The sequence below is a fragment of the Cupressus sempervirens genome, chromosome 9 (assembly GCF_028749045.1).
Source record: "Cupressus sempervirens isolate cs-2001-9-10 chromosome 9, ASM2874904v1, whole genome shotgun sequence".
NCBI classification, from domain to species: Eukaryota; Viridiplantae; Streptophyta; class Pinopsida; order Cupressales; family Cupressaceae; genus Cupressus; species Cupressus sempervirens.
In genome coordinates, this window is record NC_143126.1 from 733,709,106 (window position 1) to 733,729,616 (window position 20,511).

At 33.9% G+C, this 20,511-nt stretch overlaps 1 protein-coding gene across 1 annotated transcript; it reads left to right on the top strand.

The window, feature by feature from the left end:
* Window positions 1–13,086: 13,086 nt before the first annotated feature.
* On the top strand, window positions 13,087–15,895 carry LOC149540800 (transcription termination factor MTERF4, chloroplastic-like). The gene is made up of 2 exons (XM_089801886.1): window positions 13,087–14,437; window positions 15,183–15,895. Exons 1-2 carry the CDS (start codon window positions 13,379–13,381, stop codon window positions 15,666–15,668), a joined length of 1,545 nt encoding a protein of 514 aa, XP_089658012.1. The 5' UTR covers window positions 13,087–13,378; the 3' UTR covers window positions 15,669–15,895.
* The last annotated feature ends 4,616 nt before the right edge of the window (window positions 15,896–20,511 follow it).

The following is a 20,511-nucleotide window of genomic DNA, read 5'->3' on the forward strand; positions in this document are numbered from 1 at the left end:
ATATAAGCCTACCATAAATATCTCATTGCTCTAGCTTAAGTATCAAAGAAGTTATTATGGATTTTTGGTGGAAACATTTGTATAGAAATCTTCAGGCTCACCGTTGGAAGCTTTAGAGTGCCCAGATGAGGTCCAAAAACTCGACGGAAGGGCACTAGCACTGTTTTGAGCCTATAGATCAGGAGTTGGCATTTTTGAAAGTGGTTATAATAGCCAATTAGAGCAATGGTTCATGAGTTATGGCCTTCAAAAGTTGGGCTACCAAAATTTGTAAAATAATTTGTCAAAGATGTATTTGGCCAACTCTATGTGTATTGTTAGGGTCTGTCAACCCTAGGTATTAAGTTTGAGCATCTAGAACCTTCCCGGGCAGCATAAAACTGCCTATTTAAAAAAGGTTGAACATTGTCTAGAATAGATTGGGGTGATAGTTCATAGCACTGACTTGCAAATTACTATAACAAAGGCACCCATTTGGGTTAGCATATTGTAATTGAGAATTTTGTAGTTCCACATTTGCAGCTATAATAATAAGTCCATATTTTGTTCTCGCATTTGTTGTTGTTTCTTTGTTTCTGTTATGAGTTTATGATATTAAGGGGAGTCCCCTGCATCAACTCTATTCATAGTGTAGACTATTGTATTCATAGCTTCTCTCCAAAATGTCTTGGATACATCATTCTCTACTAACATAGCTCTTGCAGCTTCTGTAATAGACTTGTTCCTTTTGTTTGCAATGCCATTTTGTTCAGGGTTTCTCAGAGCTAATAGTTGTCTTTTAATTCCATTTTCCTCAAAATCATGTTAAACTCATTTGAAGTAAATTCTCCTCCTCTATCTAATCTTAAACATTTAATCTTTACACCATATTCATTCTCAACTCTATTCTTGAATATCTTAAACTTGTCAAATGCTTTAGATTTCTCTTTAAGAAATGCAACCCACATCATTCTAGAAAAATCATCAACTAGAATCATAAAATACCTTTCACCATAGAATCCTCTAGTCTTTGTAGGATCATTAAGATTTGTGTGTACAATCTCCAACTTTGTTGTGGTGGTAAACTTCTTGTTGGGAAAAGAAGTTATGTTATGCTTTGCCAAAACACACTCCTTGCAAATTGTGTTAGTAGGCTTGACAATCTTTGGCAAATCTCTAACAACAAACATTCTTCTTGTCCTTACAATACTTTCAAAGTTTATATGATAGAATCTCTTATGCTATAACCGAATTTCATCTACCTTTGCTACCAAACATGTCATTTCAGTAGGATTCAATTGAAAAGCATTACCTCTAGATCTTGTTCCTATTCCAATTACCTTTCCATCTTTATCTCTGATCATGCATGTCTTTTCTGTGAACTCCAACTGATAACCTTTGTCTAATAGTTGTCCAACACTCAAAAGATTGTGATTTAAACCATCAAAAAATTATACATCCTTAGTATTAGCTTTATCATCAAGAGTAATAGATCCAATACCTTTTACTTAGCATGCTGCATTGTTTCCAACTTTGACAATTCCTCCATCCTAACTTTTGAAGTCAGCAAACTTGTTCATATCACCAATCATATGATGTGAACAACCATTTTCAATTATCTAATTATATTTCTTCTCAACCTGTGATACCAAAGCTTCTTTCTCTAGAATTTCTTCTTTAATTGCCACAAATCCAATTTCATCATCAGTAGCACTTAATGCTTGTCCATCAGAATCCTAATCTTCATTTGCATACAAACAATCTCTATCCTTTCTAGGCTTATGATTTCCCTTATACTTTTTCTCCCTTTTATGACACTTAGATGCATAATGACCATATTCATTACAAGTCCAACACTTAAAGATTTTCTTGCCTCCTTTCTCTCTTCTTACCAGAAGGACTACTACTACATCAATCTTTCTATCTTCCTTAGATCTACTGCTGCTAGAAAAATCTCTTCTTGTACTTGGGCTCCTTGATAGGTTAGGTCAAATATTCAAGGCATTAAAAGTTGTCTCTATTCTAATCAATTCTCTGGACTGTCTTTCTTGAACATGTTCTCCATGGATCTCCCAAAGTTGTTAAACTTTTTCTTCAAGGACCTAATGCTCTAATACCAATTGTTAGAAATAATAGTCCACCAAGATAACCGAGAGTGGGGGGGTGAATCAATTATCCAACAATTAAAACATTTATCTTCTTTAAACAAGCTTAACCATTCAACCAAAGTAAACAACAACAATACAAAGATGCACATAGACAATTACACTAGATATGTTGACTAGGGAAACCCTTGATCAGAGGGAAAATCCTAGTGGGAATGATGCCCAAAAGATGATGTACTAATATAAATATTTCTTTTGAGAGGATAGACCCTATTAGGAGTCTGTTACAATATTTAGTACAATGAGTTACTGTTAAGAGACTTTGGATCCTGTTACAAGTTGTGCCAACCTTGTTAGGAGTTATGGTACAATTTATGCAAGAAGAGTCCACTACCCAAACATGCAATTTCAACTACAAGAAGAGCTCACTGCTTAAACAATAATTTACTGGTATCTTCTTCTTTCCTCTATACTTTCCTCTATCATGTCAACCAGACCAATCATTGTTAGACCTTGTAGAGTAGGTCACGAATCTCGGATCCAAATACCAAACCTTGGATCACTCGCAAAACCTCGACAATGAAGTTTCCTTCACTTCCACACTACTCTACTCAACTTCACATTCCACACTCTCTATTGCTTATCATTGATCATTCAATCATATCAACATACATCATGATAAAGAAAAATATCCTTCCTTTATATCAAGTCCATAAAACAATTCCCTAAGTTAGTTGTTAGTCCTTCCCAATTAATTATTATAGGACCACATTAAGAACACATTACACTTAGCAATAACCTTAATCTTCTACCTTGCAACTTGATTAAATTTTTGTGCACACAATATTATGATGAGTAATCTTAGCCATGTCATCCTTAACATGTCTTCTCCATGTCCTCAACCTCGATCCTGAAGATATCAAATCTGCTAAGAGATATAACAAGTTTACCAAAACATGTCTCTATAAACTCTATCTCAAAACAAACATAACCAAAACTTACATAACTTCTTCTAGACTTATCCTTTTTGCTTCCAATATTAATTGCATATACCTAATACTCCAAAATATCTCCCATAACCTTAGGTGGCTATCATGCTCAACTAGCCATCCGTACCAACTTGATCTTTTCATTGTGCTTTTGTCAGATACCATAGAAGACATCAAACATGCTATATTGACATCAATGACAAACTTTGTCATGAGTGCAACATATAATCAAACCAATCTTCCAACATTTTCCTCTTTCAAAATCTTCAGAATGTGACGATCTGACATCATCAACATTTGCAAACTTGGCCTGACCTTTTTTTCTTCAATCTGTCCTTCCTTGGCATTGGGAATATTCAAATGTTCTATGCTCTTCTTCTTCATAGTGAAAACATTTCCCACAAAAGCCTCCTCTTCCAGATCCTTGTCCTCTACCTCTTCCTCTCTGATCTCTATTATTTTGATCATGGAAACAATTAGAATTGTTTCCCCTTTGGTTTTGACTACTAATTCTAGCCTCATCTTTGTTCTTTTGATCATCATTACGACCACCATAAGATCATTCGCTAGATCTTCCACTGCGGCCTCTTTTGCTATTCTTGTTGTCAAACTTCTTGCTTAGTTTCTCCTCAACTCTTAGGGAAAACTAGTTGCCTCCTTAATACTATTCATCTGAACTAGACTCAACTCATCCTGAATACTTGGCCTCAACCCATTAAGATAATAGGCCACTTTCTCCTTATCATCTTTTGCATGGCCGATTCTAATGAGAATTTGGTAGAACTCTTTGGTATACTCTTGAATAGATTTTCCTACTTGCTTCAACCCTTGTATTTTCTTCAACAGATCAAGCTCATAATCCATGAGAATGAATTGTCGCTTCAATTTAGCTATCATCTAATCTCATCTGGTGATTTTTGTCCTTTCCCTTTCTATTTTGCTCCAATTGAACCTCTTGCTACCAAATCTTTGCATGCCCCTTTAGTTTCGTGTTTGCAAACTTGACCTCATTAAGATCATCAATATCTTCATACTCAAAGTACTCCTCTAGTTCATTGATTCAATTGATCAACTCCTCTAGGTTAAGATTTCTCAAAAATGTGGGAACTTCAAGCTTAGGTCTTTTTCTAATCTTGGAGATGGTCCTAAAAAGCCTTTCTTCCTCTAGGTTTAGAACTGCCTCTACTTCAGAATTTCCTTCTACTTCATCCTCATCCTCACTTTCATCTCTTACAAGAAGATTTATTCCTCAACGCATTTGTTTTCCCAATGCTTGCATTTGTCTATGGAGGGCTCTAAAACCCTCAAGTGTAACAACTATAGCTCTTCCACCATGCTCTCTTTGTGGAGGTGTTTTCTCACTTTTGCCATAACCCTAGTGCAAACTACCTCACAATTGGTGATCTGTCTACACACTCAACCTAAACCATGGTCCTTGTGCGAACTACCTCATAGTCAACAATCTGTCCACACATTCAAGAACTCTAGCTCTGATACCACTTGATAAAGGGTGCTCCCCTTAATACTATAAACTATAATAAAAACAAAGAAACAATAGCAAATACAGGAACAAAATATGGACTTCTTATCTACGCTACAAATGTGAAATTATAGAATTTACAAGTACAATATGCTAACCCACATGGGCGCCTTCATTATAGTAATCTGTAAGAGTAAGCTGTGAACTACCACCCAAAGTTGTTCTAGACAATGTTCAAGCCTTTCTTAAATAGGCAATTTTATGCCACCCCAGAAGGTTCTAGACATTGAAACTTAATACCTAAGGCCAACAGACTCTAAAAATACATATAGAGTCAGCCAAATACATCTTTGACAATTATTTTAGATATTTTGGGTAGCCTGTCTTTGAAAGGCCATAACTCACGGACCATTGCTCCAATTGGCTATTATAACCAATTTTCAAAAATGCCAGCTCCATCTCTACATACTCAAAATAATGGAAGCACCCTTTCATTGAGTTTTTGGACCTCATATGGGCACTCTAAGGCCTCCAATGGTAAGCTTGAAGATTTTTCTTCAAAATTTTCCACTGAAAATCCTCAATAACTTCTTTGATACTTAAGTTGGAGCAATGATATTTTTATGGTAACCTTATAACTCTAAAATGAGCCTTCATGTAGAAAATGAGGACATTCTGAGCTCATATGAGAAACTTACTAAAAATAGTAAGTTCCCATAAATAATAACCCCCCTATCTACTAGTCCTTATTAAAATAGAAAGGACTAAAAAGAAATTTTTTTTGAGTGATGCAAGATTGCTCTTACACCCAAGATGCTCCTACATCATTTGGACATCTAGCAACAATATGACCACCTCATTGAAATTAAAACACATGATAGGTAACTTACCTTTGAATTTGTCTTTGCCTCCATGAAATCTCCTTGGAAGCATTGCTTCAAGCTATTCTACATTCTCCTCATCTATGTTATTGTTACTGGAAATATATTTTACCTTTTTCTTCTTCTCTTTAGGTTCCTTTAATGAAAACTTAGCTTTGAAAGCAGATTCAACATTATGATATTTGAAGTTATCAAAATTAGAGAGCTCAAAAGCAGTGACCCTACCTATCAAACCTTCTAGAGTCAAATTATAACCTGGTATATATCTTAATTCTTGTATGGCATAAACTCTAATAACATAGATGGGCAATAGTGTTCTTAGTACTTTGATTAATACAATATCAGCATCTATCTTACTAGTAGCTCCTCTTATAGCATTAACAACATATTTTATCCTAGAGCAATATTGAGCAACATTCTCACCTTCTTACATCCTCATATCATCAAACTTACCTCTAAGACTTTCAAATTTGGCTCTCAAAAAATTTGCATCTCCTCCATAAATGGTGTGAAGAGAATCCCACATCTTCTTTGCATTATCACAACCCTTGGTGTCATCAAACTTAGCATAGCTTAGGGCAGAGGCAATATCAAACATTGCCTAATTGTGTTCTTCTTTTTTCAGATCATCAACAGTTAGGGCTCCAACAGGATTGACATGCTTAGTGATAATGGTAGATTGTACATGGTCTCCAAGATCTCCTAGGTGTAGCTTCATCAAACTTTGCCATGCAGGGAAGTTCTCCTTGTTAAGCTTGGATACCTCCCTTTTTGACATCTTGATCTTTTACTTCTAGTACCTTCAAATTAGTTCTCTTAAGCATTATGGCTTTGATACCAATTTTTGGAATTCTTTAGAATAACTAAGAAGGGGGGTGAATCAGTTATCCAAGGTCCAGATGTACAAATAGAAATTTTCAATGCTTAGTAGACTCATGTCCATAAAACCTTATTATGCATTCATCCATTAGATCACATAACACTTAAACTTTGTAGGTTATTGTCCTAGGTCAAAAAAAGTTTGCAAAAATATAAACATGAAACATAAAAAATTCAATAACACATTTGACACAAAGATTTTACGTGGAAACCCAATTTTGGAAAAACCACCAGTAACATGCTACTAATTCTCACTCTTCTAAAGTGACTCCATGTAAAAGGCCAACCCTGTTAGAGGATACAATACACACTGTTAAATGTGATTTGGTTAGAGCATTTCAATCACCCTGTTAGGAGTGAGCCTTGTTAGAGGACTTCAAATCATTCACTTGGAACGCCACCTGGTTAAAGAATTTACAAATAATTGTTAGGTTAACCTTAATCCAAAGGATTTACCCTAGACTACTACAATGATTAGAAAGTAAGAGTAAGGCTTGATCTGATATCAAATTAAAACTCACATGTAGATTACTAATCTCATTCTTAGTTCTCCATTCTACTTGGCTTTCACAAATTTTAGCCTTGATAGCTTGTTCACTCTTCAAGCATTCATGCTCTTAAAAGTAATAGTAAGGCTTGATTTGATAACAAATTACAACTCACTTGCAGATTACAGATATCTATTTTAGTCATCCATTCTGCTTGGCTTTTACACACTTTAGCTTTGATAGCTTGTTCACCCATCAAGAATTCATACTCTTAAGCCTTCTTGCTTTCCTTGCAAATAGAAGTCTCTTTTGTTCGACCATTGAATGAAGCAATATCCTAGACTCCTTGTCTTCCTTAGGTTCTCGCATGACAACCTTTGCTTTTGACCAAGTCTCTCTATAAATAGAGATTTAAAATATTTTGCCCCTTAACCCTAATTGTCCTTTTTAAGGTTAGTTAGGATTAGGTAGGATAAAATGAATCTACCCACTTTTCCATTTTGTTCCTCTAGAAACTTCTTCTACAATCTTCCTTGAATTCACCTCAAAATGGTTTACCTTGAATTCTGCGTCACCAATTCATCATAGTTATCTTCCACACACTTCACACAATTCAAGAAAATAAAGTAGTTGACTCAAATTCATCAAATTTACAATTTAACATGAATACTAGCACTCGACATCAACTAATCTCTAATGCTCAGAACACGTTGTGTTGCTCAACATCTAGTAACAATTCACTCGACATGTACTAAAGCTTATTGATGCTCGGCACCAACTAAACCTTACTCGACTTACACTATGTTCACTCAGCATACACTAAATCTTCACTTAACTTAGCTCCAACTAATTTTTTGCTCGGCTTATAGTAACTTTTTTCGGCACCTACTGTGCACTCGGTCAAGCTTGGCAAACACATTTCTTCTGACTTGTTCTTCTAGACTTAATCAATGTATGCAACCTTTATAGCCTAAAGTAGATAAACAATACACTATATCATCATTGTCTTAACTAATCTTTGTACTCCTTTTTCATACCATAACTCAACCTTTCCTCTAAGCACTCTTGTTATCTCATTTGATCAAATCCTCTTCATTAATCAAACAAATGATAGTACTCAAATCAACTAAGTTGTTGTCTTACCAGCAAGTATTAGGTTTGACATTAGTGACAAAACAATTATTGAAACACATCCTCATACTTGTATCAATCTTTTCTCAACATACTCTTCCTATCATACTTATTGTGTTTGACCAGTTATATTGTTCCCCCTTTATTTTTTCTTTACTTCTCTCGAATCAATTTCTCCTCCTTTTAGATCTTTACTCTTTACTCTCCCTTTTTTTTATTACCTATTTTAAGATTTGCTCACTCTTTACTCTCCCCTTTTTGCACTAATCCTTTAATTCTCCCCCTTTTTTGGCAATGATGCCAAAGGTAATATCAAAAAAATCTTTGGGGTGCTTACCTATTCATAGTTTCTCAAAAATATATGTGTACATGATTGCAATGTTTAATAGGGTTTAATCCTATAACTCTTTTAGTTGATTTAATGTTGTGATAGTCCTTCTAACTTGTGTTGCCTCTTGTGCCATATTCTCGGTAATGTTTAGATTTGATGTATGTAGTAACTCAATTGTTGTTTACACATATTTATGCATCATGTCCATAATAGGTATTATCATCCCTTGTATCTCCAATAGGCTTTTTTTTATCTTGTCTTCCTCATGTCTCAGGTCTTGTAATATGTAAGCTAATTCTCTTACTTGTGTTTTATGATTTGTTGTCAATATAGGTATAGGGTTCATACAATTTACTTAAGTAATAATGCTAGCTTTTATCTCTGCTACCTTTTATAGTAACATCTCTAGTGAATGCTATAATAGTACATTTCTTTATGTATATCTTGCCTACTTCATTCAAATTCTCCTATATCTTAAACTAATTTAGACAACAAGTAATTAAGTTCTTCTTTTCATTGTACTGACCCGTCACCTCATTTTCTCTTCAACTTCTCCTCAATGCTCTTTATTAATTCTTCTTTTGTGTTCTAATAAGTTTGAATTATATCCATATATTTTTTCAACTGATCTATGAATGGTCCATCCTTGTCAATAGTAACTTCTGGTACTAATTTTGAAAATGTATTAATAGTTCTTCTCAAAATTCTTTTCTTCTTCTTTTATTTTTTCATTTTTTCCTATTTTGTCTTCTCTTCAAACTTTTGCACAAAAAATATTTCTCTTAGTATCTTAGTTCATTTAGATTTCACTTTAGAATAGCATATCTATTATGATCATCAATTTCCTCATCATCGTCGTCTAATTTTGCTTCTCTTTCTCTTTTCACTTTATCCTTAGTGCTGATGATCATTCTCTATAATATTCTTGCTAGCTCTACAATTATTTGTTTCAACCATTTGATCTTTTATTTTTCTTTGTATCTTCTATTTTCTTATTGGTCCAATACCTAGGATGTGTGACTTATCAATGGTCTACCCCTCCTTGATTTTAATATTTGTAGCTATTTTTATTTCCATGGTTTCTTTCTCCTCTTGATCTAACTACTATTCATCACCATGTTCTTTTTTCTCATCAATATCATCTTCAATTTCAATATGTTGAAATTCTTTTTGTTTATCTTTAGTTTGAATGATGTCTTCTCTAATTAGTGTATTGGACTTAGTAGAAGCACTTTCTATTTTTTCATTATCTTGTTCCTATGTTAAGATATATGTACTTCATCTTTGATATTTTGGACAAATATTACTCATCTCATACATTTCTCCAATGTGTAACAAGTCTTTGGATTCTTATCCTTAGGGTGTAATGAAAATTTCCTTCCATAGATGAATTGCTTCATCCTCAACTAATTGAGTTAATCTTGCCACTATCTTTGCAGTTTGGTTCCTTGTAGTAAATCTATTCTTTTACTTATCCAACATGGTATCAATTTCTTCAACACTCATTTTTGGTTTTATTATGATTAAAGTTATTTCTCTACTCTCATTTTCTTGAATAACAACTTGTTCCCATCTTATCATGATTTTTTCAGTAGTTTATTAGGAATAATTTACCTAAGTTCATTAGGAAATCTTTTAAGTTTGTGAAAAATTGCATCTTCTATCATGTTTTTGTCTTCATCAAACCATAACTTATACCTTAATTCACTTATTTGTCAGAAAGTCCCCTATTCCTTGATGGATTCAATAGTATGTGTAGTTGTTCTTGGCATTCTTACAATTTCTTTACATTTTTTAGCTTCATCATTTATGGGCTTCTTCCTCCTATTATATGTACTTGTTGTTGATATGCTTTGGCTTCTTATTCTTCTTCTAGGTTGAGAAATACTAGCTCTTGAAGTTTTAGATCTCATTCTTTCTGTAGGTGTATCCTCTTCAACTTCCTTGTAAGTAGCATGTCTTTTGGCTATTTTGCTCTCTTATTACATGTCTTAGGTATTACTATGGATTTCTATCTTCTTGTCTTGCTATTTTCTTCACCTTTCTCATCTTTAGATTTCTTTAGTTCTAATGTTACCCTCTTATAAACTTCTTCATATGTTCCAAATCTTCTTAATTCCATGTCCTTGATGGACTTAATAATTGTTCAATACTTGTAATTAATTCATTTCTATTTGCTTCATATCCTAGGGGTGGTATCCATGAATGTGTATTCACTAGAAATCTTATGTCACTCTTATATTTTTCCACAGTATGAGGTGTAATCCTATATCTCATATACATTTTCTCCTAAATTTCTTTAAAATATGTCCAAATAATTGTATTGAAGTTTTGTCCCAATTGATTTATATATTCATTAATATGATAAATGATTGGTTTATCTAAGTTCAAATTTACTTTACCGATACCCAAAAAATAATTCTACACATAGAAAAAGATACATACCAATAATGCTATGAATTTCATCTCTTCCCTTTTGATATTTCTCAAGTTCACCATTAGTTAATTCCTAATCATATTTTCTAGATCATATTCACTTCCTTGTGTAACAATTTTATATGCAACTTGTATTGCTCCTTGCAATATGTTGTCCAACCAACTCAACAAATAGATTTTACAGCCAATAACCATTGAGGAAAATATCACTTCGTAATCTATTATATTGCTTACATTAATTGGACCGTGATCTTATTTATATTTTGTTACTTCCTCACTTTTTTTTTTTTGGAATCCAATTGCGTAACACATTCCCTTTTGACAGTCGATAAACCGATTATTACACAAATGATCTCTTCCATGATTTTAATTGGGTTTTCTCCTTCCAACCATATGTATTCTCAATGGATTCTACTTAGCATGTATTTGATCCATTATTTGTTGAATGTCTTAGATAAATATACCATATGTGTCAGTCCTTTTGTTTCTAGATGTTGGAATTCTTCTTTCAATTTCTCATCCCTATCACAAACTTCCTTGTAGGCTTCATTGATGTCCATATCTCCAAGCTCAATCAATTCTCAGTGAGTAAACATTCTAATATCTTTAATCAACATGACTCTTGGTGGGATTGAAGATAGAGTTGCACCATTGTTTATTTCTATAGCTTTTAGTAGATGTAGTTGGTTTTCAGGTTCACATTCTTGTGCCTTCTCAACTAACACTAGTATTTTCACTTCCTTAGCCATAATTAGTCTTTGAGTTTTGCTAACTTTCCACACTTCTATAATTCTCCAAAAAGTTCTATATGGTCAGGGTTTGTGACAAGATCAATATGACAACTTCAAATTCTTTCTCTAAGATGATTCACTCACTAGACTATAATTGCATTCTTAATCTTTAATATCTCTTGAAGTAGTGTGACAATAGTAAAATAAACACTCCTATATATAGTATCCAAAAAGTATTCAACAACTATTTGTACCAAACATTAAATGTTGTTAGTTGGCAAGATTTTCCTTTACCCATATTAACTCAGTTACCGATAATATCCTCCATTTCGATAGTCAATCTCTTTACCCAATAGCATAAAATATAATTATTTTAATGTATAACTACAAATTAACTAAATTTATAACTAGGAGCATTTATTCTATTCTAAAATTTGAATTGTAAATTGATTCATTTCTTTTGCCTTTCTATATAATATTTAATTTTGTTGAACAAACCATGTTTAAATCATAAAGCTTGAAAGAAGGTTACAGTGTCGTTAAATCTCTATGAAAAAGTACAACATATAATTTGCAAACATTATATGAATATATGCAAGCTACTTTGCAAATATTATATCAAAAGCTGTATAGTGATATATATAGGTAATAAACATTATAAGCATGCAAACATTATATAAGTGTGACATTAGGTCAACAAAGTAATAACTAGATTGAAATTCTATAGTTTTAAGTGATTTTATCTTTCTTTTCAAACCAAATTTTCTCTTAGACACGATTTCTTAGCTATGCATTTGCACATATGCAATAAGAATAACATGCGTATAAATGTCAAAATCAGGTTTCAAACCTAGTTAAATTAAATTAAATCTCTCCCATGGTGGATTGATAAATATAAAAAACACTGAATGTTAAGAACCAACCTTATATCTCAACAAGAAAGAGACACAAAAACGTTTTCAAAGTATGATGACACAAGATTCAAAACAAATTATTGATTTGTTGCATAGGGGAACATTGAACCCAATAGTATTCAAGTGTGCAAACCTCTCAAATAGATATGTAATGCTCATATTTTGATGTAATTATCTTAGAGGATTTAAATAAGATCATTTGAAGGACTATGAAAGTGCTCATTTCAAATGATGCAAAGTAATAAAATATTATCTCATTTATGTTCCCTTACAAAGTTGGTAAACATCATCATTAAGTACTTTTGTTTAACATATTAATTGTATGATGCTTGGTTCCATGGCAATTTCATACTTGAAATTTTTAGTTAACCTTGTTCAAATGTAATTTATCTAATTCGATGATTATTTTTCAATGACATTATGCACGCTCTCTCTCTCACACATCCTTTATTGTGTGTGCAAGTCTGTTGATCGAACCATGACCTCCCAATTATTGATAAGACACTATGTTCCTTTTTCTATACTATTATGCTGTTGACAACGTCTCTGAGTTGCATTTGAAATATATTGAAAAAAATTTCAAACTATAAAAAAGGGTGAAAGAGACTTTTACTTATAAAATTTAAATTCAATATTCTCATTGATTAAACTAATAGCAACAAGAATTTACACGAGTGCATAAATATTGTAGATTACAAACTAATAGCAAACATTTAAATGGAAAACTAAATTATGAATCAATAATGTATTATAAATTATGTGAATTTGGACAGTGTGTGTCAGCATATCGGATCAGAGGCACACATTTGTGGTCTCACAGCCTTTTTCCTACTGGAGTGTCCCGCAATGATGGATATGCTGTTAAAGACAACTTAATGCGGAAGTGTTAGTCCTCAATTCTGCTAGAGAACATAGATGACGTCCATTGATATGCTTTGATGAAAGAAAGGATCCATCACAATTGTAGTGAAAAATCAACTAAAAACTGCTTTCTGAAATGAAAATTCATCCCCAATAATGCACTGCCAGTAGCCATGGCAGCCTCAGCCAATTGGTCAAGTTTCTGCCATTACCAGGCGAAGCTGTTACCTGCACATTCTATCGCCCCTAGCAACACTACACTTCACAGAATTTGTATCTCTATAGTAAAAAACAAGAAGAAACAACCATATTGCAAAACCAGCACCACCACCAATTGCCTGTCCAATGAAACCTCCACAGCGACATTGCCTATAAACGAATGGAGCAAAGACCACAGATATCACACCATAGACAACCAAGACCCACAAAAAACAATTTTGGATTATTTGACCAGTCTTGGGTTCGAAACGGGGGAGCTCGAAGAGTTACAGCTCCCTTCCTCAGTAGACATAATGAGAGAGCGGATACAGTTCTTGCAAAAGTTGGGCTTGACCACCGAAGATATAAACGAGTACCCACTAATGCTGGCTTGCAGCGTCAAGAGAAATATGGTGCCGGTCCTCGATTATCTACAGAAGCTAGGCGTCCGCAAGTCCGCACTAGCCGATATGTTGAGGAGATATCCGCAGGTTCTCCATTCCAGCGTCGTCATTGACCTCCAGCCGGTAATTAAATACCTGGAAGGTCTTGGAATTAAGGCCAAGGAAATTCCTAGGGTTTTAGAGGCTTATCCGGAGCTTCTAGGGTTTAAACTTGAGGGCACCATGAGCACTTCCGTGTCCTATCTGGTGAGCGTCGGCGTGAACACCAGGGCGATAGGCCCCATGATTGCGCAGTTCCCTCAGATTCTCGCCATGCGCGTTGGGAGGATCATCAAGCCCTTTGTCGATTATGTTGTAAGCTTGGGCATACCCAAGCAAGCCTTGGCTGGGGTTTTGGAGAAGAAACCGTATGTTTTAGGGTTTGGATTGGAGAACCAGGTGAAGGAGAATGTTGAGATCTTGCTTCGCTTTGGTGTGAGGAGGCAAGCGCTGGGTTCTATCATATCACAGTATCCGGATGTCCTCGGGCTTGAATTGAAGACAAGATTGATGTCTCAGATGGAGTTTTTGGATCAGAATTTGGGGATAGGATCAGAAGGGTTCCCCAAAATTTTAGAGAAAATGCCGCAGGTAGGGTTCCATTTCTAAAAATCCTGGCAAATCTATTTCAATAGTAAATTAGCTTTTATTTTAGAAATGTTCTTTCATTTCCTTAAATTCTATATGTATTGTATACAATGTTCCTCAAGCTTTTTAAAAAAAGAATTGAGATGAATCTTTTTTTTTTCATGCTGAGGCCAATCTCATATTTTGAAAGCTGAGAATATTTTTCTCTTTTTCTTCAGTGCTAGTGGATTAGACAATCGATTGATGAATAATAAATATTAACCACTAAAATTTGAATTTATCTTTACTATCTCTCTTTAGTGCACTTAACTAAGGTCTGGGATCCAATTTTGGGGCAAATTTTTTCAAAAGATTAGAGGTCCGCTTATATTGAATTTTAGAGTTAGATTTGAATAATGAAATGTTTTCCCCTTATTCTACACAGTGCCATTTCTTAAAATTGAGCCAAATCTCAATTTTTCTCAAATTGAATGGTAGCCAAAGATTTGTTTCCCATGGCAGCATGCTGCTGCATTTAGGCAGGATCATGGATCCAGTAATGCTGTACTTTACAGTGGTAGATTTAAGGAAAACATATTTAGGAAATTATGACAATTTTTCTGAGCAATTAAGTTTTTGACTAGGTTTTGTATATATTTTTTCTTCCATTTCCTTAAAGATTCTATATGTATTATTTTTCTTTTAATGGAGGTAAATCATTATTTCTAATTGCAAATATTAGCTTATCAAATTATCTTTATCACCACAGGTTGCTGCACTTGGTCAGGATCCAGTATTGAAGAGGATTGAGCTTTTGAATTCGTGGGGATTCTTAAGAGAAGATATGAGAAAGATGATAGTTGCATGCCCTCAGTTATTAGCCTTTAATGTGGATGTTATGAAGTGTAGCTTTCATTATTTCAGGGATGAGATGAGAGGATCGTTGCAGGAGTTGGTTGAATTTCCTGCTTATTTTACTTACAGTTTAGAAACCAGGATCAAGCCTCGGTTTCAGAAATTATCTGAGAAGGGTATAAAATGTAGCTTGAGTTGGTTTCTGAACTGTAGCGATCAGAGATTTGAAGAAAGGCTGCACGCTGAGTACATTGAAATTGAAGAAATGGAGGATGAAGTGTCAAAACCAGTAACAGATGAAAGTTTTGTGGAAGAAGAGGAGGGGAGTGATGAATCTGAGGACAGTGAAGATTACGATGAAAGCGAAGATGGACTAGATGAGATAGCTTCTAAGCTATAAATGGGTTCTTTTTATGTAGATCAAATTTCTAGCAAGGCGAGTTCCGACAAGTAATTCCACACCCCTCTTTGCCTGCTAGCCACATGTTATCTGTAACAGTTTTGCTCTTTAACCCAAAACCACACACCATTTTTATCAAAATGAGGTATTGTTGATACTGATCATATTTTATTATTTCTATAGATGTACAAGGTTTTAATAGTAATCAATGGCTTTAACAAACTCCATATTTTAGTTGTTTTAGCAAATTTTCATGCCATTAGAATGTTGAAAGGGTTTTCCTGAAAAAATGCACTATTAAGATTTTGAACTTTTTCAAGCCTAGGTGAGGTATGCATTTTAGTCAAAGTTATCTAGGAAAGTATTTCTAATTATAGATATGCTCAATCATAATATTATTAGAAGACTAAGAAGTTATAAATTATTGACTGATCTTTTTGCTTTAAATTCCTAATTATATATACCATAGAGCTCTGAACTTTTCGTTTTTCTTTTCATGAACTGGGACATATAAAAATATATGATTTTCTGTACAAATCACAGACATAGATATGCATCTTAAATAGAGAGGTCACAAGATTTCTTTGTCCATAATCCTTGGTAACCAGTAGATCAAATGTAATAGAACATTTTTTGGCAGCAATTTCAATAGGTGATGGAAAATGCATTTTCATAATCACACAAGAACGTAGAACTAGCACTTGCTTAAAAAGGAGGTGCTGATGGTTATGCCTATGATAAGATATACCTTGAATAGTACATGTACTATTTTATGGTCTCCAATCCAACTACATCCTGGTATCTTTTTAATTCCGCTCTTTCATCAGCTAATTCTGTGCAAGACACATTTTGATTGGAGGAAACATGTTTGACATGGTAACTTCTCTTTCCCATGTCAACCTTGGTAGTAGTATATTATGCTGTAGGCGTTTCCTTATATGGAATGGAAGAGCTGGTTTTCCCATCTACTGATAGATAATGGTGTAGAGGAGTAGGACGACCATAGAAATGATCTGATCCGTTCATACCTTAAGCAGATTTTATTTGGCATTTGTTTGTGTCATTAATGTCAATTTGAGCGGAAAGTAAATGATGCATTGCATGACCTGCCCGACATCACTCGGATGGTGATTGACAAAGCACATAGACTCTAGTTGAAACAATCGATTGATTGGCTCTTTCAGTTCTATCACAAATTCCCAATTCAATGGGTACTTTAGTTTGAGGCATGATTTGTGGGTTGTGTTGTAATGGAAATTGAGCCTAGAAGACATTAAGAAGTTTCTTCTCCGAGGTCATTCATGGTGGACCATCAATAGTCTATTTATTCCGGCTTGGATTCATCTCTGAAATCACCAGGTGTGACTTGATGAAAATTGTGGAGGAAGATTTTGGGTATGTTGGTTGTGCAGAGTCCAGACGAGAGTTGTTACATTGAACGGTTCTGCTAAGGTCTGATTATGGGGAAAATTCAAGTTTTGGTCAGATTAAAAAAATGCACTGCCGGGAATAGTGTAATATGAATGGCACACAAATTTCATTGTGAAAATTGAATAAAGGCCACCAAATATGCCACCAGAAAATTAAATAAGTTAAGTATTTTCGCTGTGTATATTGCATTTCTTTATTCCATGAATTTTTACTATAAAAAAAAGAAGAAGCTTTGAAATGCTTTTATTTTCAAATTTGTATTACAGTGAAGAGGTTTAGATTTATGTAATTATATTATAATTTATAATTACAGTTCTATGTAGTAAGATTTGTAGATAAGCAGGCAAGAGCCTACAACACAACGGTAAATTGTGAGTCTCTTATCGAAGTGGTCTTGGGTTCGAATCTACTCGCATTAAATACATAATAATAATAATAATTAATCACGACACAATAATTATCCAAAAAAAAAAGATTTGTAGATAAGCACTGAAGTTAGAGAATAGGTACGAAACAGGGGAAGATCATAGATACATCTTCATAGTGGAAATACGGATTGAGATTTTTCCCACCCATCTATTGAGCAATATTGGAAATGGGACTCTTTCCATGAATCTCCACATTTTGCATTCATTCTTATTTGGCTCAAGCAATCTTGCTTAAAAGTCAATATCTTTGAGCCTTAAAAAAAATCACTTGTTTTTTCATTCTTTATTTTAAGTTTTAAATTAGAATTAATTTTTAACCTTCAAAAAAATTTCATGTTTAAATGTGATTAAAATTATATTTTTAAAATTTTAATTATATAGATTATATGTAAATTAATATGCAATACAAATATATAATTTTATACATCTAAAAATCTACATGTAATATATTTCTATAGTTGAAAATCTACATATAATATATATATATCTATAGTAAAACAAGTTAATATCTAATATAATTTGACAAGTAAATAATTATTATTTTATTTATTTTAAAATTTCTTTTTAGTTATCTTTAAATAGATATTTTATTTGTATTTAAATTATGAAATACTTTTGCACATTTTATTTACACCATTCTATGTATTGAATTTCTACTAGTTTAAACTTTATACATAGTTCATTTAAAATTGTACATACATACAAATATAGTGAATAAAGAGGGAGAGGATGAAGCGATATATAGAGATAGAAGAGAAATACACACACACACACACACACATATACATAGAGAAATAAATGGAGGGAAAGCGATTGTAGATCTAATTTTATTATTTGATATTTAAATTATTTACCAACAAATTCATATCATGTTTGAAAAATGGAGATGGAGAGATCTAGAGGAAGATATAGAATATAGAAAGAGATCGATATAGAAGGGGAAAGAGTAAAAGAGAAAGAGGTAAGGAGGTAGAGTTAGAAAGGAAGATAGAGATGGATATCAAGGAGAGTGATATATAGAGAAGAAAAGAGAAAGACAAAGATAGGCAAAAAGGGCGTAGACAGAGATGGTATGTGTGTGTGTATGGGAGACATGAGTATATAATAAGAGGGAGAGATATAAAGATGAAGATATATATATAGAGCGAGAGAGAGAGAGAGAGAGAGAGAGAGAGATGCTTTGTTGACTTTCCATAAGTCTTAGGCGTACCCATTGCACACTAAGGTGCAATTACTAGTTTATTTAAGGTCTCATCAAATTATAGATGGTTTGTCTCTAAAACTATGTCTTGCAGCTGCTGCTGAAAATTGTAAGGATGCATTGTCAGCCCTATCTAAGATCGGAAGATGACCTAGAGTAGCTTCGATGTGGGTGATCCCTAAAGACTTGCTCAAAACAGAGTAAAAATGTGCAGCCGAGTTGGTGAATTTTAGGGCACTTGAAGAAGTCAGTCCAAGAAATGCAAGAACAATCATTTAAAGGGGAAGCTTTGAAGCTGCAAAAAACTATGTTCAGTCAGTGAGCAGATGAAGAGCAACTAGCAGGATACAGGGTTGATGACAAAGAGATGATGATATACAGATAGTTCCATAAACCTTGACAGTCTGAAGAAGAACAAAACAAAAGTGCTGTACCTTTGCTGGACATCTATGAACCATGAACAAAAATGAAAGGACAAAGGGTGACAGACGCTGAGAGGAAGTGATTGACAGGCTTTCTGATATAAAGACATTTCAAAGCATGTGAATAGAGATCTAAGCAAGCAAAAGGATAGGGGAGACTCAAAACATAAGAAGCCTGGAAGCCTTGACATTCAGGCTATGTGGATCCCAGTGCATGATGAGTAAATAGAACCTTAAAACCTTAAAGGAAACAACATCATATCAAAGATGCTATAAAGGGATGTGTATTGAATGAAAGTGAGAAAGCATGGGCTTTATTGGGTGTTGTCTCTTTATGAAATGCCAAAAAACCCTTGGTGTTTTGTCTTCTCTCATTATTAAAGATGTTATGCTCATGCTTAGGTCTGATGTCACTACTTTAGCAATGACTAATTAGTGGATTGTTTGCAAAGCCTTATTTAGTGGTAAAAGAAGTAGCATGATAGGGCCTTCATGGATAGAGAAGTTAGTGACTACTAAGCCAAGTTTTGAAGCCGTGATCATTGAAGTGTTAGAAAGTAAAGTCCACCAAGATAACTGAGAGGGCGAGGAAGGGAGGGGGCGGGGGGGGGAATTAGTTATGTAATTGAAACAACTCTCAATATCTTCTTTATTTCTGAAACATGTAAACATTAGATGCAACAACCATAGAAAGATAACCATACACAATAATACTGGATTTATTAACTAGGTAAACCCTTGATCGGAGGGAAAACCCCAGTGGGAATGATACCCACAAGATGATGTTCTAATATAAATGTCCCTTGCGAAAGGATGGACCCTATTAGGAGTCAATGAAATACATTCATTACATATAAGTCCCTGTTAGGAGACTTTGAATCCTTGTTTGGAGATTCCAACCTTGTTAAGAGTTGAAAGGAAGATAGAAGGACTCACTGTCCAAACAGCTTTAGTACTATCCTCACTGAATAATACAAGTGTACAACAACTGTCCAATAACAACTTGTCTTCCCAAACACAGTGCCTTGTAAGCTCACCGTGCCCCAACTACACCAATCTCTGCTCTGACCCAAAAGATATTCACAATACATCAAATACATATGACTATATATCACACTCCATTATCCACACTGAATCTCACTGATAAGTTCTCATATCATAAAATGATCTCACTGATAATTACAACCAAGGAAAACATCTTTCCTTTATACCAAGTCCTAAACCAAATTATTGAGTCGGCCTCGAGGCTTTCCCAATTTACAATAATAATATAGGACCAACTTAAGATATCACATTACAATATGCATCTTTTTCACAATTACAAGTAATCTGTCGGCTCGCAATCTTCATAGCTTTCCACT